Source organism: Bos grunniens, chromosome 8, assembly GCF_055505025.1.
Source record: "Bos grunniens cultivar Pamir isolate PY7600 chromosome 8, Bosgru_T2T1.0, whole genome shotgun sequence".
Taxonomy (NCBI): domain Eukaryota; kingdom Metazoa; phylum Chordata; class Mammalia; order Artiodactyla; family Bovidae; genus Bos; species Bos grunniens.
In genome coordinates, this window is record NC_141172.1 from 74981157 (window position 1) to 74997119 (window position 15963).

The 15963-nt window shown below is 38.0% G+C and overlaps 1 protein-coding gene across 3 annotated transcripts in view; it reads left to right on the plus strand.

Moving 5' to 3' along the window:
- UBE2R2 (ubiquitin conjugating enzyme E2 R2) overlaps nucleotides 1–15963 on the plus strand; it is a 97487-nt gene that overhangs the window by 62786 nt on the left and 18738 nt on the right. For 2 of the 3 annotated variants that reach the window (XR_015170105.1, XM_086416635.1), the window contains exon 2: nucleotides 7449–7535. The exons of the other annotated variant lie outside the window; for it this stretch is intronic. Coding sequence is in view for 1 of the 2 variants with exons in the window: in XM_086416635.1 (XP_086272761.1) it covers nucleotides 7449–7535 (87 nt within the window). In the remaining variant the exon portion in view is untranslated. The remainder of the gene's footprint in view (nucleotides 1–7448; nucleotides 7536–15963) is intronic. 3 annotated transcript variants of the gene reach the window in all.

A 15963-nucleotide genomic window follows, 5' to 3' on the forward strand; every position in this document is an offset into this window, starting at 1 on the left:
ATGTGACTGCATTTGGGCTCCAGGTTTATTTTTGGCTGTGCTGGGCTTTCTCACCTTGCGGCGAGCAGGGACTATTCTCTAATTGAGGTGCACAGACTTCTTGTGGCAGTGGCTTCTCTCATTGCAGAGCACGGGCTCTAGTAGTTGTGGCGCATGGTCTTATTTGGGGCTTCCCAGGTGGCACTAATGGTAAAGAATCTGCCTGCCAGTGCAGAAGTCATGGGTTCAATCCCTGGGTCAGGAAGATGGCCTGGAGAAGGAAATGGCAACCCACTTCAGTATTCTTGCCAGGAGAATCCCACGGACAGAGGATCCTGGCGGGCTGCAGTCCATGGAGTCACAAAGAGTTGGATACAACTGAGCACAGCACAGTACAGCACAGGCTTACTTGCCCTGCAGCATGTGGGATCTCCCTGGACCGGGGATTGAACTGGTGTCCCCTGCGTTACAAATAATGGCAGATTCTTAAACCAGTGGACCACCAGGAAACCCCCCCCAGGAAACCTGCCCCCTTTTTAAAAATAAGCAGCTTTTTTTGTGATTTTAATGTACATATACTGTTCACCCATTTAAAGTACACAATTCAGCTGTTTCTAATATATTCATAAAATTTTGCAACCATAACCATAAACAATTTTAGAACATTTTCCTCATCCCAAAAGTTCATGCGTCTATTTCCTCCCAATTTACCCTAGGCAACCACTAATCTCTCGTTTCATAAATATGTGGTCTTTTGTGACTGTCTTACTTCACATAGCTAATGTTTTTGTGGTTCATCTACATTGTAGTATGTGTCAGTACTTCATTCCTCTTTTCCTCTGCAGGGAAGCTGAGTCCTAACAACTGGACCACCAGGGAACTTCTGTATGTCATTCCTTTTAATTGTCATATAATATTCTAGTGTATGGATATATAATGCCTTTTGTACATTCATTCCTCAGGTAATGGACACTTGGGGTTGTTCTACATTTTGTCTGTTATGCTGCTATGTACATTTCTGTACAAGTTCTTATGTAGTTCATTTCTCTTGGTCATATACCTGGTAGCGGATTTGCTCTGGCACAAGTTTATTCTTTCTAGGAACTGCTAGATTGTTTTTCAAAGTGACTACCATTTAGTATCCCCTTCAGCAATGTATAAAGCATTCTAATTTCATGACATCCTGGCCAACATTTTTTTTTTTATTATCTCTCTCTTTAACTATAGCCAGTAGTCAAATGATATCTCATTCTACTTTAAGAATGCACTTCCCTGATGGCTGATGATGATGAGTATCTCTTCATATGCATATTAGCCGTTTGTTTATATTCTTTGGAGAAATGTCTGTTCAGATACTGTGCCCATTTTTAAATTGAGTTCTTTCTCTTTATTACTGAGTTACAAGCATTCTTTATGTTTTCTAGGTATGTGTCCTTTATCAGATTTGCAAGTATTTACCTCCATTCTATAGGTTGGTTGTCTTTTCATTTTCCTAATGATGGTTTTCATTCCTTCTGGTGTTCCTATTACATGTATCTCATACTTTTTGCATTTCCCACAGTCCTTGGATAGTCTGTTCTGGTCCATCCCACCCCAATTCTTTGTTCTCTTTGCTTTTCTGTTTTCAGGGATTCCATGCGTAATATCCTATAGTTCAGAGGGTTTTTTCCCTCAACCATGTCCAGTGTTAGAAAGCAGCCCATTAAGGCATTCTTCAGTGTTTTTATCTCTAGCATTTGACTTTGGTTCTTTCTTAGGATTTCCATCTCTCTGCTTATGTTGCCTATCTGTTTTTGCATACTGTCTACTTTGTCCATTGGAATCCTTAGAATATTAATCATAGTTGTTTTAAATTCTGATAATGCCTACATCCCTGTCATATCTGGTTGTGATAATTTGCTCTGTTTCTTCTTGTGTGATATATCCTTTTGTTATGCCTTGTAATTTTTTCTTGTAACTTAGCTGTGATATACTCTGTAAAGGAATATTCTGTAAGTATCTCAGTAATATAGTGGTGGGATGTGAGGCGAGGGGAAAGAGTTGTGTACTTCTGTGATTAGGTTTCAGCCTTTTAACGAGGCTTTGCCTCTGGACTATGAACTTTCAAGAGTTTCTCAATTTTTCTTTGCCCATGAGGTGGGATATTAGGGTTCGAGTTCTGTGTTTTTCTTCCCCTAGGTTAGTTATGCTTTGACAATAATCCTTCCAAGTTAGGTTCTAAGTAGTTTCTCCTGAGGGCAGGCCTGGTTAAAAGCAGAATCCTCTGGTGTATGTAAAAGGATTTAACTTCACTCCTTTGCGTGTGGATATCTAGTTGTCTCAGCATAATTTGTTGACAAGGCCTTTTCCCCATTGAATTGTCCTTATGTTATTACCAAACTGTCTTGATCACTGTAGGTGTGTAGTATACTGGGGTTGGGAAGTATGAGTTGTCTCACTTTGTTTTTCTTTTTCAAGATTGTGTTAGCTATTCTGGATCCCCCAAGTACCAATTTTGCCATTTCTGTAAAGGAGGTAGTGAAAAAGTTGACTTAAAATTCAACATTGAAAACTAAGATCATGGCATCCAGTCCCATCACTTCATGGCAAATAGATAATAGATGGGGAAACAATGGAAACAGTGACAGACTTTATTTTCTTGGGCTCCAGCATCACTGCAGATGGTGACTGCAGCCATGAAATTAAAAGATGTGCTTGCTCCTTGGAAGAGAGGCTATGACCAACCTAGATAGCATATAAAAAGCAGAGACATTACTTTGCTGACAAAGGTCCACCTAGTCAAAGCTATGGTTTTTCCAGTAGTCACGAATGGATGTGAGAGTTGGACTACAGAGAAAGCTGAGTGCTGAAGACTCGATGCTTTTGAACTGTGGTGCTGGAGAAGACTCTTCAGAGTCCCTTGGACTGCAAGAGATGAAACCAGTCAATCCCTAAAGGAAATCAACCCTGAATATTCATTGGAAGGACTGATTTTGAAGCTGAAACTCCAATACTTTGGCCACCTGATGTGACTAACTGATCCACTGGAAAAGACTCTGATGCTGGGAAAGATTGAAGACTAGAGAAGAAGGGATGACAGAGGATGAGATGGTTGGATGGCATCACTGACTCATTGGACATGAGTTTGAGCAAGCTCCGGGAGTTGGTGATGGACGGGAAGCCTAGTGTGCTGCAGTCCATGGGGTTGCAAATAGTCAGACAAAACTGAGCAACTGAACTGAAAAGAAGGTAGCAGAGATTTCCATACAGTCATGTTGAATGTGTAGATCAACTTGGGCAGGATTACCATCTTAAGAATATTAAAGCTTGCAATCCATGAACATGTGTGTGTGTGTATTTGCTCAGGCGTCTCCAGCCCTTTGTGACCCCATGGACTGTAGCCCACCAAGCTCCTCTGTCCATGGAATTTTCCAGGCAAGAATACTGGAGTGGGTTGCTATTTTCTTCTCTAAGGGAACTTCCCGACCCAGGCATCAAATTCATGTCTCCTGGGTCGCCTACATTGGCAGGCAGATTCTTTATCACTGTGCCATCTGGGAAACTACATGAACATGGATATTTAATATTTACTTAAGTCTTTAATTTCTTTTAAAAATGTTTTGTACTTTTTAGAGTGTGAGTTTTGCACACATTTTTGTTAAAGTTTTTTTGTTTTTATGTGAACCATTTTTAAAGTCTTTATTCTGGGTTTTTTGTTTATTTTTTAAGTATTTTGGGTTTTTTGGCCATGAGGCACATGGGATCTTACCTCCTCCATCAGGGATTGAACCCACACCCCCTGCATTGGAGGGTGAAGTCTTAACCACTGGACTGCCAGGGAAGTCCCAAGTTTTATACTTCTTGTTATTAAATTCATTCCTAAGTATTTATTATTTTTGTTGCTATTATAAATAGAATTTTCTTAATTTGATTTTGTTCAGGGATGCTGTATAGAAATATAATGCTGATATTATAAATTTCATCTTGCAACTTTACTGATTTGCTATTCTAATATATTTATATTCTTTTGATTTTTTTGTATACAGGATTATGTAGTTTACAAATAGAAATAACTTTGCTTCTTACTTTCTAACCAAGATGCCTTTTATTTCATTTGCTTGCCAGTTGCCCTGGCTAGCATCTCCAATACAGTGTTGAATACACGTGATCAGAGTGGACATTCCTGTATAATTTCTGAAATTCCTTAACCATTAAGTATAATATTAGTTGCAGTTTTGTTTACTAGATGTCCTTTGTTAAAGCAAGGAATTTCCCTTGTATTTCTAGTTTGTTGGGTATTTTCAGTCATGAAGGGGTGTTGAATTTTTGGAGTTATTTTCTATAATCAACATCATATAACTATACAGTTCAATTATTTATTGGTATAGAAATTACTTCTTTGTGTTCTTTAGTAGATTTATAATTATTATGCTGTGTATTTTTTAAATTTAATTTATTTATTTTTGACTGTGATGGCTCTTCACATCCAAATCACATTGGGATTTTCTCTAGTTGTGGGGAGTGGGGGCTACTCTCTAGTTGCTATGTGCATTGCAGTATCTTATCTTGTTGTGGAGCACAGGCTCTAGGGCATGTTGCCTTCAATAGTTGTGGCCAGTGGGCTAAGTAGTTGTAGCTCCCAGGCTCTAGAGCACAGGCTCAATAGTTATGGCATATAGACTTAATTTCTTCATGCTGTGTGGGATCTTCTCAGATCAGGGATCAAACTCATGTCTCCTGCATTGGCAGGCAGATTCTTTACCACTGAGCCACCAGGGAAGCTCTTTTTTAAATTGGGAGGAAAAAGTTATAAACAAAAGGAACATTTATTGTATCTTCTGTATCTATCCTGTACTATATATTTATTTGTGCCCTTTCTTCATCTTGTTTCACATGGTAGTCAGTGTCCTTTCCTTTCAGCCTAAAGGATTCCCTTTAGTATTTCTTGCAGGTGACGTCTGCTAGTCATCATCTGCTAGTTCTCAGTTTTTGTTTATCTAGGAATGTTTTAATTTGCCTGTTTGAGTTTTGAGGAATAGTTTTGCTGGATATAGAATTCTCAATTGACAGATTTTGTTCTTTGTACTTTGAATGTTATTCCACTGCCTTCTGGCTTCCTAGTTTCTGGTGAGACAGCGTCTGTTTGTCAAAGGATTCTATTTGATGGATCGTTTCTTTCTTGCTGCTTTTAAGATTCATTCTTTAGTTTTGAACAGTTTGATTATGATATATAGATAGATAGATAGATAGATGTGTATCTCTCTGAGTTTTTCTCTTGGGAGTTTGTTGAGCTTTTGATTGTTAGAGTCATTGTTTTAATCAAATTTGGCAAATTTTTGGCCATTATTTCATTAAATGCTCTTTTTGCCTCTTTTGTTTCCTCTTCTGAGATTCTTAATATGTATATATTGATAACCTGGTGTCCCATAGGTCTCTGTTAGTTGCTTTTTATTTCTCTTAACTCAGACTGGTTAATCTAAACAGAGCTTGCTTCAGTTTCACTGATTCTTTTTTCTGTTTCATCAAATCTGCTGTTCAGCCTATCTAGCAGATTTTTAAAATTTCAGTTATTGTATTTTGCAGCTTTGTGGTTTATATTTGGTTCTTTTCCTCCAAAGCTTTTTTTTTTTGCTTGTTTTTTACAGTTTCTTCATGCTGATATGCTGAAAGATTTTCCATATACATTTCCTTATTTCTTTAGCCACGGTTTCTTTTAGTCTTTGAAATATATTTAATACAGCTGATTTAAAGTCTTTTTTCTAATAAATTAAATATTTTGACCTTCCAGTTTCTGTTGGTTGCTGTTTTTACCCTTTGTATGTGCCATACTTTCTTTTCATGTTTTGTAATATTTTGTTGAAAACTGGATGCTTAAAATAATATATTGTGGCAACAAGATTTTGGTTGTTGTTGTTTGTTGTAGTTGCTTCCTTATGTAATGACTTTTCTGACCTAATTCTGAAACGTCTGTGTTTTTGGTTGTGTGTGGCCAGTAAAGTCTTCACTTGGTTAGCTTAGTGGTCACCCAGTGATTGGGCAGAAGTTTCCCTTATTAAGTGAAATGCAATTATATTCCTGGAATCAACAAACCTCCTTGGCATTTTAGAGGAGCTCTGTGTGCATTTGGGGGCATGCCTTTAACACTCAGCTAGGTAGTTGCAAATTCAGTCTAGCCCTCACTTCCTGCTCGTGCAGATCTCAGGTTCACCAGAGATGCTAGTTGAAGGCCATCTAATGACCTCTCGTGACTTTTCTGAGCATATGCATAGCTGAGGCATATTCATGGCCCTATACATTGGCCTGATCTTCTAGTTAGAAATTGGTCAGAGATTTTCAAAGCCATACAGGCATTTCATATCCCACCCTTTCCTATTAAAATAGTTGTTGAATCTGTTTGACCTGCTGAGTCCCTGGTGGCTCAGATGGTAAAGAATCCACCTGCAATGTAGGAGACTTGGGTTTGATCCCTGGGTTGGGACAATCTTCTGGAGATCTTTTAACTAGAGCAAGTTAAAATACCACAAAGTTTACTATAAAAACCAGTTCAGCTATTTTCCTTGAATAGATCCTCCCTGAATTGCTACAAGCCTCACATGATTTTGTAGATTTTGAAGAAGTTGATTCTTAAAATTTTTGCTATTTTTCTCATTGCTTTTATTGAAGACAGAAGTTTTGAGGATCCTTACTGCCATTTTCACTGCTGTCCTCAGCTGTACTCTCAGCTTGTCCTTTCATTCCCGTCCTCATTCCCTTTTACTGGTACAGTTAGATGAGACTTTGTTTGAATTTATTCATATTTGAAATGTGGGATTCTACTGAGGACATTCACTGTAACTGTATTTACAATAGCAAAAGAGTGCAAAACCAATATGTTCCAAAATAAGGAAATAGGTTTTTTAAAATGGTTCGTCTATATATCCATATGATGGAAACATCTTGCAAATACTAACAATCATACATACAAAGGAAAATGTTTGATATAATACAGATGGAAAGAAACAGTATAAATACAATAATTGAAAATAAGCTTTGTAAAAAGATAAGCATACTTGAGCATGAAAAACTCCTGGAAGAGCCGTATCAAAATGATAGCATTTGTTACTCCTTGGTGGTAGGTAAATGGTGTTAAGTAAAACAAATTATCTTTGTTCTATATTATACCATAGGTCATATTAATTGTTACTAATATAAAATGCAGCCATTAATGTGACACATATTAAACTTATTCATGTTTATTCAATTAAAAATTATATAACTGTTGAGCATTGGCAATTTAACATAAATTTTTATAAATATTTAAAGAGATAGTTGTAAAAACATGCTAATAACCCTAGCATTGGGGCTAACAAAATATATATGAACTATTTTAATCTCCAGAATTTATGGTGTAGAAAGATGTTCAGTTTCATTGGAGTATATTAGGGTGAATTGTTAGGCAGATAAGTAACCTGTAGTCTTACTTATTAGCATTTCATTTTTTTTCTTTTTAGGCGCATATTAAATTTCCTATTGACTACCCATATTCACCACCTACCTTCAGATTCTTGACCAAAATGTGGCACCCCAACATTTATGAGGTAAGAGATGTCTATCATGAATTTCTTTGAAGATTTGACTTTTTGATACTGTCCTTTAAAATACCTCCATAGCTCAGTATACTGTGGTGACAAAGAACTATTCGAGGCTTTTATTATACCAGTGTATATTATGGTTAGGGCTTTCCAGGTGTCTCAGTGGTAAAGAATCCTCCTGCCAGGACAGGGGACTCAGGAGCCACAAGTTCGATCTCTGGGTTGGGAAGTTCCCCTGCAGTAGGAAATGGCAATCCACTCCAGTATTCCTGCCTGGAGAATTCCATGGACAGAGGAACCTGCCGGTCTACTGTCCATGGGGTTGCAAAGAGCTGGACATGACTGAGCACACACTGTTCCATATTACGGTTAATTTAAGATTGAGACTTTAACCAGCTTTGCTGCTCATTGCTAAGATTATAATTCCTATGTGTTAACATTTACATTTTTTAAAATTTAGTTAAGTTATACAAATTTATTTGTGTACCTGTTCCCTAGCTTCACAGACTCTAGCTTCACAATTTGTCACTTTGATCAGAGATTCAGCTTTTGGGTGAAGGGAGTGGGAATCATTTGTACTGGTCTCCTTTAAGGAGTTGCTGCATACCAGTTGAGTCTCTTCTGAAATAAATTCAAGGTTAGGGTCTTCTGTTGGACAAGTGCACATGCCTGGGAAAACAATTTCTAGCTTTTTTGATGAAATGTACTTAGCTTTGTGCTAAGTTTTAAGGATCCTGAAATGATTCCTTATGTTTCTTGGGGTATATGTCAAGGCCCACTGATAAATCCTTTGAGTTTACTCCTTTACCATTCTGTAGTCTGTTTCATTACAGTAGGGCTCTGAAGTTGTAGCTGAGGCCCAAGCATTAAATTTGTTTTTTAAAATTTGCAACTTTAGTAATATAGTTTTGGGGGGGGGGGGTTTGGTCACGTGTATATTGGCAAGCTCCTGTGCTCCAGAAGTAGAGCTATAAGGCCTTTACTTATTCTATAGTGCTGAATTTTGGATCTCAATCTATATAAAGAACACCTTGGAGCAGCATTATTGTTTTTCACAATCTGCTTTTTTCTGTAAGTCATTATCTTCATTTTTCTTTTCTTAAAACAGGACAAAGAGTGCTCAAAAGGTGATAGATTGTAGCATTTCCAGAAATAAGCTCTCAGAATATTGTTTTCTTTAGTATCTTTAGTATTCGACATAACCATAATACAAACAACATTGAATGTGTTATACCGTTCTGTATGACAAAGTTATCCTGTTGCAGGAGAGAGACTATAGAAACATTTCACTCACTGTTTCATAAGTTAAAACTGAGTTCAGTTAATACCGAAATATTTTTGTATCTGTCTCCATTTAATAATCAGAAATTCGTGCCTTCAAAACTAGGTGGTATATATAGGCTTTAGATAATAAAAGAGAAATGAAAACAACATTGCATGTGTCATACTGTTTATGTAACAAATATATACCTTGTCTTGCCACTGAGAATGCATTCATGTTAGAGCCACACACTTGCCTGTTTCCATCTCATTTATCTAATTCTCAAACTTTTGTCAAAAAAGAAAAAAAGCATGATAAAGGAACCAAAGCTTTTTCAGAAGAAAGTGTAGGTAGATATAGTCCCCTTTCCATTGCTTTTTCACCACTTAGGTAGGCAATCTGGAGAAGGCAATAGCACCCCACTCCAGTACTCTTGGCTAGAAAAGCCCATGGATGGAAGAGCTTGGTAAGCTGCAGTCCATGGAGTCGCTAAGAGTCGGACCTGACTGAGCGACTTCACTTTCACTTTTCACTTTCATGCATTGGAGAAGGAAATGGCAACCCACTCCAGTGTTCTTGCCTGGAGAATCCCAGGGACGGGGGAGCCTGGTGGGCTTCCGTCTATGGGGTCTCATAGAGTCGGACACAACTGAAGCGACTTAGCAGCAGCAGCAGCAGCAGGTAGGCAGTCTAGTTCTGTCTCTTAAGATTTAGCATTGGATCATTTTTAGAAATATTTTTCATATTCATAAAAATTTTAGCAGTAAAATAATGTATGCATATCTTATGAATATGCAGTTGTTTACCATGCTGTATAAGTTGTTTGTAAACAAGTGTTAGGATAGTTAAGCATTAAATTTGATGTAATCAAATGAGTCACAAGAGACTTTGCTCACATTTGTTAATTTACTTTGCTACATTCTGAAAAGGTATCAGAATTGAACTTGGGGGCCCAAGTATGTATTTGTGATTTTAGACATTAGAGCTCATGGTTCTTAGCCAAAGGGATGGGATATTCTTGGAGATTGCTCTCTACTCATCCATCTGTGTTGTCACCTAGAAACACAACAGACCTCATTGTCAAATTGTTCTAGTCACCAAATTGTTTACTACAGAATTATTTTTAATAGAACTGGGGTTGAAATGGGGGAATAGTGACAACAATATCAACAGCAACAAAACAATACTAAAGCAAAAGCCTACTCAAATGCTAAAATATATGAATTGATGAGTTTTTTGTGTATTAACTTTGTGAGCATTAAAAATATCGTAAGGACTATTTTTAGTAGAACATAGTTTATCAGGTTTTTAAAAACTAGAGCTTTGGTACAGTTTTGTTAAATACATTCACAGATATTACTTTAGCCCCCAAATTTATAAATAAACTGCTGTGTTATCAATTGCAACATTTCTTTTATCATTGCCACATTTGTGAAATTTATAAATACCAAGGGGAAACTTGGAGAACAAAAGAAATTTAATATGAACTTGTCAGCAATGACCATGCTGCACAGTTGACTCCTTTTTACTTTATATAATATGTTGAGTGATCTCAGTAACAGTTTGCCTGGTTACATGTGTTGTGTGTGTTCAGAAGTAGATAACCAGTGAAGCCCATTTGCTTCACAAATCATGTATTCAAATGAAGTTTTTGTACACAAACTCTTCAGTATGAACTTCACAGCTATGGCAACTCAAAATCTCACTGCTCTTAGTATTTATTATTCATTTTACTTCTCAGAACTGCCTTTCTCAAAGCTTAGAACTTCTCCCTCCCCCCTCCTTTTTTTTTTTTTAAGATTTATTTATTTTTGGCTGTGGTGGGTCTTTGTTGTTGGCACCTAGGCTTTCTCTAGTTGCAACAGGCAGTGGCTACTTTTTGTTGTGATGCGCAGGCTCCTCACTGGGGTGGCTTCTCCAGCTTCAGTAGTTGTGGCTTGCAGGCTCTAGTGCACTGGCTCAGTAGTTGTGGCTTATGGGCTTAGTTGCTTCACAGAATGTGGAATTTTCCCGGCCCGGGGATCAAACCCTTGTCACCTCCTCATAACCTGCAAATATTTCCTCTCATATGTATCGATTGTTTTTTTTCCATTTTCTTTGATAATGTCCTTTGCACAAAAGTGCTTAATTTTGATGGAGAGATCTAGTTTATCTTGTTTATGTATGCTTTTGGTGTCATACCTGAAAGTCCATTGCTAAATCCAAGGTCATGAAGATTTTAAACACACACATAGACAGAAACAGACACACTTTTATAAAAAGACTATGATTTAGGCTCTTGGATCTTTGTTCCATTTTGAGTTAATTTTGTATATGGTATGAGGTAGGAGTTCAACTTCATTCTTTTGGAAATCCAGTCCCAGCATCATTTGCTAAAGAGACTGTTCTTTCCCCATTGGATGAGCTTACCATCTTATCAGAAATCAATTGGTCATGTTGTATGAATCTGTGTAGACTCTCATTTCTGTTGCCTTGATCTATATATCTGTCATGCCAGTCCTAAACTGTCTTATTCTCTGTAGCTCTATAGTAAGTTTTGAAATCAGGAAGTATGAATCCTTCAACTTTATTATTATTTTCCAAGATTGTTTTGGCTTTTGTGAGTCCCTTAAATTTCCTTATAAATTTTATGGGCAGTTTGTCAGTTTCTACAAAAAGGGAAGCTAGGGTTTTGATTGGGATTGGATTGAATCTGTAGATCATACCGGGGAATATTGCCAACATTAAGTCTTCCTACCCATGAATATAGACTGTTTTTCTTTTTTTTTTAAGGTCGTCTTTAATTTCTTTGAGCAGTGTTTTGTAATTTTCTTTGTACAGGACTTTCACCTCCCTGGTTAGATTTATTGCTAAGATATTTTATTCTTTTAGAGGCCATTGTAAATGGAATTTTTTGCTTAACTTGTTTTTTAGATTGTTCATCACCAGTGTGTAAAAATGAAACTGATTAAAAAATTTTTGTTTTATTTATTTTTGCCATGCTACAAGGCTTGTGAGATCTTAGTTCCCTTACCAGGGATTGAACCCAGGTCCTAGGCAGTGAAAGTGCAGAGTCCTAACCTTTGTCCATGGGATTTTTCAGGCAAGAGTACTGGAGTGGGTTCCCATGCCCTCCTCCAGAGATGCCTCCACTGAAATTTCAAAAATCCCAAAATGAACTGATTTGAGTGTTGATCTTGTATCCTACAACTTTGTTGAATTGATTATCTCTAGTAATTTTCTTGTGAGTTCTTTGGAATTTTCTTTGACTTTTACAATAGAAATGGATTTACTTCTTCCTTTTCAATTTGTACACTTGCAGAATTTTTCTTACTTGCTCTGGCTACTACTTCCAGTACATTGTAAATAGCAGTGGTAAAAGTGGGTGCCCTTTGTCTTATTTCTGATCTTAGGAAAGTTTTCACCATTGAGGATGTTAGCTGTGGGTTGGTTTTTTGTTTTCTTAAATTTATCATCTTAATATAACTCCCTTTTACAGTTTTAAGATAGCTGGGAAGTATGGTTTTCTGAGTGTGTTTATTGTGAGTGAGTGTTGGGTCTTGTCAAGTGCTTTGCCTGAATCAGTTGAGATACCCATCTTTTTTTTTTTTTTTTAATGGAAACAAGGGCATTTTGTTTATTCTTAACCATATTTTTATTCCAAGTTAAATCCAGCAGGTGAAACTGATTGCTCTCTTCCAGTGATCTGGGCTCAAAAGACAAACACAACTGCTGACGTCTTCATTGAATTCACTGATGATGAGACTTTTACTGGAACTGTCCATCCTGCTGTTGCTCTTTTAGGGTTGTTGTAAAATTGGTGCTATTGTTTAGTCACTGAGTTGTGTCCGACTCTTGCGACCCCATGGACTGTAGCCCTCCAGGCTCCTTTGTCCATGAGATTTTTCAGGCAAGAATAATGGAGTGGGTTACCATGTCCTCCTCCAGAGATGCTCATCTTTTGATATGTCATTTCTACGTACATGACTGTTTATATCATTTCACTACTCAGAAATTTTACTTAACACACACACTAAACTGTGAACAAAGTAACATACTCCTCTGTTCTATTTTTCATTCAAACTGTGTTCTTCACTCCTGTGGTAGGTAGAACAATGCTCCCACAGAGATGTCTGCATTGTAATCCCTGGAATCTGTGATATACACCTTCACATGTTAAGAAGACTTAGGCTTGCTTATCAGGTGACCTTGAACTGAGATTATTCTGGATAATCTAGGTGGTCCCAGTGTAATCACAAGTTCCATTAAAGAAGGGGTCCCCAATCCCTGGGCCTTTTAGGAACCAGGCCACAGAGCAGGAGGTGGGTGAGCAAGCCCCCACGTGATGGGCAAGCAAGCCAAGCTTCATCTGTATTTACAGCTGCTCCCCATTGCTCACATTATTGCTCGAGCATTAGATTCTCATAGGAGTGCAGAGCCTACTGTGCTTGAGTCATTCCAAAATCACCCGTCACCCCCACCCCTTTGAAATTGAAGTCATTCAGTCATGTCCGACTCTTTGCAACCCACTTTAGCCTGCCAGGATCCTCTGTCCATGGGATTTTCCAGGCAAGAATACTGGAGTGGGTTGCCATTTCGTTCTCCAGGAGATCTTTCCAACCCAGGGATTGAACCCAGGTCTCTTACATTGTAGGGAGACACTTTACCATCTGACCCACCAGGGAAGTCTAAATATTTCTTTGAACCCCTTTTTTTGGGGGGGAGGGTGGCGGCAAGAATACTGGAGTGATCTTCCCCACCCAGGGATTGAACCCGGGTCTCCCGCATTGTAGGCAGATGCCTTACCGTTGGAACCACCAGGGAAGTTTCCCCACCCCTGGTCATGGAAAATTGTCTTCCGCCAAACCAGTTCCAGGTGTCAAAAAAGTTGGGGAACACTGCCTTAAAGTGGCGGAGAAGACAATGGCACCCCACTCCAGTACTCTTGCCTGGCAAATCTCATGGACGGAGGAGCCTGGTAGGCTGCAGTCCATGGGGTCGCTAGGAGTCGGATACGACTGAGAGACTTCACTTTCACTTTTCACTTTCATGCATTGGAGAAGGAAATGGCAACCCACTCCAATGTTCTTGCCTAGAGAATCCCAGGGACGGGGGGGAGCCTGGTGGGCTGCCATCTCTGGGATCGCAGAGTCGGACACGACTGAAGTGACTTAGCAGCAGCAGCAGCCTTAAAGTGGAAGAGGTAGGGTAGAAAGAAAATCAGTGAGAAGGACATGTGACTTTAGAAGAAAGGCTCCAAAAATGCAGCATTGCTTCCTTTTGAGGATTAGAGGAAGAGGGCCAAGAACAAAAGAATGTGGGTGGCCTTTAGAAGCCAGAAAGGGCAAGGAAAGGGATTCTTTCCTGGAGTCCCCAGTAAGGAATGTGTTGCTACCCACACAGTTGACTTTAACCCTGTGGAGAGCAGTGTCAAGCTTAGACCTACAAGACTGTAAAATAATAAATTTGTGTTGTTTTCAGCTAATTTTGTGGTAATTGGTGTAATAGTACAAAATAAATAGAACTACCCAAACATATTTCTGATGTTGGTTTATTTTTTCAGGCAATCTCATGTCTAAATTTCCTTTAGGTTATTAAAGTTGAAATCATTATTGAAAGCTTCTTCAACCTTTAAGCCTTTCATTTTTCTTCCAAAGCACCTCCTAGGTGTCCTCTCCAAATATGTCTAGTTTCTCTCTCCTCGTTTCTATAGTGTTTTTTTTTTTTTTTTAACTTTTTCATGTTACTAACATTAATACAAAGTTTTGGAATATAGTACTTGACATTGATGTTATTGAAATTTTATTCTCCTTTTTAAAATGTTCTGTTATCTTGGTGTGTGTGTGCATGTATGTAAATTTGGTTTATATATAAGATTTATTCTACTTTATATGATTATACCTCTCTTTTTAAACATTTGAATCTTTTATTTTAAACCAATAGGCTACTACATCTTTCTCAGTGTTTTCTGTTAACAGTCTCTATTGCATATGAGAGAGTCCATGTGTGTTTTAACTTAGCACTTGTGAATTAGATCCTATAATTTAAATTTATGAACCAGAATATTATACATAGTGGTGAGTTCTTCTATCCATATACCAAGGGAGTTATATATAATTGTTAGGAGGCATGTATCAATTTATATAAACCATACTTATTGAAGCCAGTCATTGATATTAAAGGTGATGATTATAGCTTCTCTGTAGACAGGTTATAGGCAGATTTTCTTTTTTAAAAAAATTGGGGTATATTTGCTTCACAACATTGTGTTAATTTCTGCTGCACAATGAAGTGAATCAGCTATATATAAACATATATTCTCTCCCTCTTGGACCTCCCTTCCTTTTTCCACACCCTCTACCCCCATCCCACCCATCCAGGTCACCCTAGAGCACCCAGCTAAGCTTCCTGCACTATTACAGCAGGTTCCCACTAGTGATCTATTTTACACATGGTAGGGTATCTATGTCAGTTCCAATCTCTCAATTCATTCCTCCCTTCCCCCACCCATGTTCACACATCCATTTTCTTCATCTGTCTCTGTTCCTGCCCTGCAAATATGTACAATTTTTCTACATTCCACATATATGCATTAATATATGGTATTTTTCTCTGACTTCATTCTTTGTGACAGTCTCTAAATCCATCCACATCTCTACAAATGACCCAATTTCATTCTTTTTTTATGACCAAATAATATTCTATTGTGTGTGTGTGTAGGTGTGTGTGTGTGTGTGTGTGTGTGTGTGTGTGTATATATATATAAAATATATATATGTGGTGGTGGTGTTTAGTCACTAAGTTGTGTCTAACTCTTGCGACCTCTTGGACCCACCAGACTCCTCTGTCCATGGGGTTTTTCAGGCAAGAATACTGGAGTGGGTTGCCATTTCCCTTTCCCAACCCAGGGATCAAACCTGTGTTTCCTACATTGACAAGTGGATTCTTTACCACTGAGCCACGTATATATATATATACCACATCTTTTTAAATCCATTTATCTGTTGATGGACATCTAGTTTGCTTGCATGTTGTGACTATTGTAAATAGTGTGCTGCAGTGAACATGGGGTTGCCTGTGTCTTTTTGAATTATGGTGTTCTCAGGGTATTTGCCCAGTAGTGGGGTTGCTGGGTCGTATGGTAGTTCTATTTTCAGTTTTTTTAAGGAACCTCCATACTGTTCTCTATAGCGG